A 5,721-nucleotide genomic window follows, 5' to 3' on the forward strand; every position below is an offset into this window, starting at 1 on the left:
GAAGGAAGGAAGGAAGGAAGGAATCCAGTTTGGTGTCATGTTAAGGGTGAAGAATGCGGGGTTCACCTTTCTTCCTCCCCACATGATTTCACTGATCAAACCAGACTCCCTTCCCTAGATGGCTAGGAAAATGGAAGAAAATATACTCTCTTTCGCTTGTCTTTTCCATTCCAAAGTTACTGCATGCAAGGGAAGGGAGAAGGGTCTATGGCTCTCCCTCCACCCTGTCTATTCACCATGCCCAATACTCACGCTCCTGATAATGAGAGTTCTACACGGCTCTCTCCAAATTTCTCTCCTTCCTCTCTCTCGAGAAAGCCTCCTGATTCATATAATGTTCCTATTAGAGAGTGGGATTGTCTCTCTAGAGCCCAATCTTATATTGGAATCAGAAGCCATTAAGATACCTGGGACAAAGCGAAGAGATAAATGGCCAGGGGTGCTCTTTCCATCTTGGTAATCACGCTTCTTCCTTGGAAAAAGGTACCCTGCACAAAGGTCAGGTTATCCTGTTCTTATCTGTCTTTCAGGGACAAAACTTGTCTCTTGATGCCATGGATTATTTCAGATTTTCTGTCTATCTCTGAGAAAGGCCCAAGGGATCGGATAGGTGGGTGACTCCATGATGTTTGGTAGGCAGTGAGGTCTCAAGAAGTAATAATGCCGGTTTGTTTGCATTGTGCAATTTGGAGAAACTCGGCTCTCCAAGGGGAAAACAAAATGGAATAAAAACATCAGCGTTCAGCAAAGGAACTTTTGACATCAGTTGTGCACGAGGATACCGCAGGTGTCCTTGGGAAGGCCTCCTTCCCTTTCTAAGTGGGTTTAAAACAATTAGTTCAGCAGCATCCAAAGTATCCACTCGCGATATTACTTTATGCAAAATGTTAAGACTTTGCCTTGTGCGAGGCCACCCGCAACGCTTTCCGTTCCGCCTGTATTTTCATGGCATTTAGCTGAAGTGTATGTTTTACATTTTTTTTTAATTTGAAAACTATAGCATGGCTAAATTGCTGAGCACCCAAATAACATAAGCATGCTAATGACATGTAATTGACTCCAATTCCCCCGAGGCGGCTCGGGTACAACTCTCCCGTTAAGTTTCCGTGGAATAAAAAGCATCCAATTATCCAAACTACCACTTATTTCACATTCATTATCCACCCTGTATCTATCGACGGGATCAAGCTTCATTCCGTCACGCTCCATTTCATTGTCCTCCGTGCCTGCTTCCATCTCCCCTCCCCCCTTGTATGACTGAGTGGGAGGCGGGTCGCTGATTGATACCTGTGCATGACTCCTTGGGTAAAAACACTCACGTTCATCCTCCCCGTAGGTGCATGACTCCTTGGGTAAAAACACTCAATGTGCCTCACGTTCATCCTCCCCGTTGTAACTGAGAATACTGTTGCCAAAACTGCAAGACGAATAAAAAGTAAACCGATCCAACCTGCTGGGAGAACTGACTGTCCTGGTAGTTCTCGGGGCAAATTTGGATGCAACAGTGTTCCTTGGAGCCAAATTTTCTTGGGGATCTGTAGCTGGATCTCTCGATGGGTAATTTAGCTGCAACGAGCAGCCACGGGGAGCACAACGTGACAACGGAGACTGCACGGTTTCCCTGACTAAGAAAACATGATTGTGGTGTTTCCTCACCAGTTCCCTGAACTATTTTTCACCCTGCTGGGGGGCGGGGGAGACAAGCTACCACATAAGCTGTATTTTTAAAACTTACAAAGACTTAAAGCAGCTATGGGGGCGATTTTGATAAGGGCAATTTTGATAAGGTGGGAGTTGGGGTAAACCTTTATATATGCATGCAGGGCTCTTTTTGTAGCAGGAATTCCTTTGCATATTAGGTGTAAAAGGTAAAGGTAAAGGGTTCCCTTGCTCGATAGCCAGTCGAATCCGATTCTAGGGTTGTGGTGCTCATCTCCATTTCAAAGCCGAAGAGACAGCGCTGTCCGAAGACGTTTCCGTGGTCATGTGGCCAGCATGACTAAACACCGAGGCGCACGGAACGCTGTTACCTTCCCATTGAAGTGGTACCTTCAGTAAAGGTAAAGGTTCCCTTGCTTGAAAGCCAGTTGAATCCGACTCTAGGGTTGCGGTGCTCATCTCCATTTCCAAGCCGAAGAGCCAGCGCTGTCCGAAGATGTTTCCGTGGTCATGTGGCAGGCATGACTAAACACCGAGGCGCACGGAACGCTGTTCCCTTCCCACCGAAGTGGTACCTATTTATCTACTTGCAATTTCTTGCTTTCGAACTGCTAGGTTGGCAGGAGCTGGAACTAGAGACGGGAGCTCACTCCGTCATGCGGCACACTCGGGTCTCGAACTGCTGAACTACCGACCTTCCACAGCCTGCAGCTCAGCGTCTTAACCACTTGAGCCACCACAGCTCCATATATTAGGCGACACACCCCTAACGTAGCCAATCCTCCGAGAGCTTACAGCAGCCCCTGTAAGAAGAGCTCTGTAAGCTCTTGGAGGATTGGCTGCATTAGGGGTGCGTCACCTAATATGCAAAGGAGTTCCTGCTACAAAAAGAGCCCTGTTAAATAATTACCATTATAGAACAGATTGCAACAGCTAGATTCTAGTCCAGTAGTACCTTAGAGATCAACAAAATTTTGGGGGTATAAGTTTATACCCCCAAAATCTCATTGATCTCTAAGACGCTACTGGACTTGAATCTAGTATTTCTACTGGAGACCAACATGGCCAGCCTCTGAAACTATCTTCATAGATTGCAGCAGTTATCAAACATGAATAAAATGCACATCTGACGCACGCCAACAAAATCCACCAGAATTCTCAGCGAGATGTTGAACGAACAACCAGATGCAGCGGAAAAACAGAATGCATAGAGCAAACGGATAGCTCCATTTTGCCTGCCCCCTTTTATGACGCCTCGGGATCGGCCAGGCCTGTAAGGAATACCCAGAATCCAGTTCTCTGCCTTTTGTATGATCAACAGAGCAACGTCTGGTGGGATCATTTGATCTTTTCGATCCTCACTCACCTGCCACTGCACGAGGACGGAGGATGTCGTGTGAGGGGTCACCGATACAGAGTTTGGAGCTTCACCTGGAACTGGAAGAGACAACCCCCCCCCCCAAAGTATATAGAGTGAGGAAACAAGCAGAAAATACATTCTTTCTGTTAAAATCCCTTGCTCTCCCCATACCATTTTCAGGGCGCACCTCTGCTGCCTAGTGGTGAAAGGAGCGGGTGAGAGCCTCGGTCTCCGGAAGAGGCCTGCTGCCTAAGCCTGCATTCAGCCTCTATCCTACCTGTGCAGCAAACTCACAGAATGCATCAGGGACAAAGCCAGAGTCGCTTATCAGGGGCTCCCAGCTCGCCACACTAAAACGCTCGACTGGTGGCACCAGGTTTGCTCAGCAAAATAAATCCCTGGGAGTTTGCCGAGAAGGTGAGAAAACGTTTCCAGTTAATCACTCCTGTTGTACGAAGGCCAGAGGGGGGGTTCTGGTTTTCTCGCCCCCTAAAATTCAGCCCAAAGTGTGTCAACCTGGGGACGGGCGGGGGGGATAATTAAGAATTAATGGAAACAAGTTGCAGAACATCGGCGGGTTTTCGCCTGCTGCTACTGTCTCTGCGAAAAAGGGAGACGAGTCGATCGCTGGCACCTTGAAGATAACGTTGGGGATTCACACAGCGACTGTCGGTGCTCCCAAGGACTCGTGTGCATCCAGAGGGATTTCCCCCCCCCAAAGAAAAGACAGCTCTCTACCCTTTCCCATGCAACGCAACAAACAGCTTTCAACACTCCTACCAGATCAAGTTTGCCAGATGGTGATAGCCGATAAATACCCCCCTTGGGTGTATCACGCTTCTAGCAGCACAGTTCTGGACCCCGGCCTAATGGATCTACTTCAGCAGAGATCCTTTCCAATGCTACTGCACTAAACCTTCCCATAACAATGCGACGTTTTATTGCAGGGGGGAAGAAAAATGAGACGTTGGGGTTCTTTACGACACACTCGGCTGAGGGTTTAATTTGCTAACACTTTTTCCTGGGGTGACATTAACGTCAACAGTGTTTTTCGGCAGATTTGCATGTAGCGCGTCCTGTGTTTGGTTGGCAACACAACACACACCATACCCCAAAACGTTTCTGAATCGCTCGCTCGCTTGCTTTTTGTGTGGGCTATGAGACCTGCTAACCATTAGGAAGAGATATGGAGTGCACACTAGAGACACTGTAGGGTTTCAAACAAAGACCTAAAAGGTAAAGGCTGCGAAAAATCCTTACAAGTCACACAGGCATGGTGGTTGGTACTGAGAAAAACAGGAACAGTTTCTACTCTGGCAAATGAGTCCCAGGGCTATTTTTGGGCAGGAACGCACAGGAACGGAGTTCCGGCTGGCTCCCGAGTTGGCCACAACCAGCAAGGAACTCATTAGCATAATAGGCCACACCCAACAGCAGACACTCATTAGGATTGGCTACATTAGGGGTGTGTGGCCTAACATGCAAAGGAGTTCCTCCTACAAAAAAAGCCCTGGGTTTTGACAACAAACAAGGTAAACAGAATAACAAGCAAAAGGTGGGTGTGGCTGGATGACCACACTTCTGGTAACATGGGGGTGCGGCCTAATGTGCTAATGAGCTGTGCTGTCATGGGTGTGGCCTAATATGCTAATGAGTTTCTGCTGTTGGGTGTGGCCTATTATGCTAATGAGTTCCTGCTGGGCTTTTTCTACAAAAAGAGCCCTGAATTTACACTTAACTGTAAATTGCCTTTTTGCAATATGAGCCATCAGGCTAAAGTGTCCGTGGCTCCTGAACATTCCTATTCCCCCCGCCCTTTCTCTCATTCATCCATTTAGCACGGCTGCAGCGTCGAAGTGGATTTGGAGTGATAAGAATTGAAGAAGGATCTCCAAACATACGCTCAATTCCACATTCATTTTTAATGCTCCCTGATAAATTATTCAATTCCAGGAAAGATAATGGTTTAGTTAGCACAGAACCAGGAAGACAATCAGACAGCGTTTCATTCCATTTGGAGGCTCTGGAAAGCTAAGTTAATTATTGGAAGGCATGGTAGGCGTTCTTGACTGTTAAGGGAGCCACACTCGGGCACCAATGCCAACGTCACCCAGAGCCACCGGGTTTGCTTACGTGTGTCTCCGCAAACCACTAGGATGGAATTCACGAGATAATCCCAGCGTTCCCAGAATCCTTCAGACAGGACAACGCTCGGTCCCCGGCTAAAGCAAGTTGCCTTCTGCAGCTCTTACCATCTTGCAGAGTTGTCGCAGCCTCCGTCTCTGCCCCGAAGTCGCTGTCTCCGATATCGTTGGTTGCTTTCAGGCGTAGCTTGTAGGAGGTAAACGGGTTCAACCTGTTAAAAAAGGGGGGGGTATGGTGAACAGAACAGTCATTATGTTGTGCTTTTATGTTGTATTTTTATTCTGATATTTATATTGCTGTCTTTATGTTGTTTTTATCTCCTGCTCTGGCAAGGGAGGGCGGGGTACAAATCAAATCAATGAATAAAATAAAGAGAAGAAGCGTGCAGGGTATTCAAAGTGGCTTCCTTTTTCACTGAAAGCGTATTGAACCAGCAAGAGGCAAGAGCCTTTCAAAGGTTCTCTACCTCTCACGCTTAGATACAAACAGAGGTCATTTTGGGGGGGAAACGCGGGGGAACACAGTTCCCCCGGGTGAGGTATGGGGGGCGGGGCACA

The 5,721-nt window shown here is 47.5% G+C and overlaps 1 protein-coding gene across 1 annotated transcript in view; it reads right to left on the minus strand.

Moving 5' to 3' along the window:
* SDK1 (sidekick cell adhesion molecule 1) overlaps window positions 1-5,721 on the minus strand; it is a 502,369-nt gene that overhangs the window by 117,463 nt on the left and 379,185 nt on the right. The window contains exons 28-29 of the mRNA XM_015427208.1: window positions 5,272-5,375; window positions 3,026-3,096 (exon numbers count right to left, since the gene is read on the minus strand). Of these exons, the coding sequence (XP_015282694.1) occupies window positions 3,026-3,096; window positions 5,272-5,375 (175 nt within the window). The remainder of the gene's footprint in view (window positions 1-3,025; window positions 3,097-5,271; window positions 5,376-5,721) is intronic.

This window comes from Gekko japonicus, unplaced genomic scaffold (genome assembly GCF_001447785.1).
Source record: "Gekko japonicus isolate JY-2015 unplaced genomic scaffold, Gekko_japonicus_V1.1 scaffold1021, whole genome shotgun sequence".
Classification (NCBI taxonomy): Eukaryota; Metazoa; Chordata; class Lepidosauria; order Squamata; family Gekkonidae; genus Gekko; species Gekko japonicus.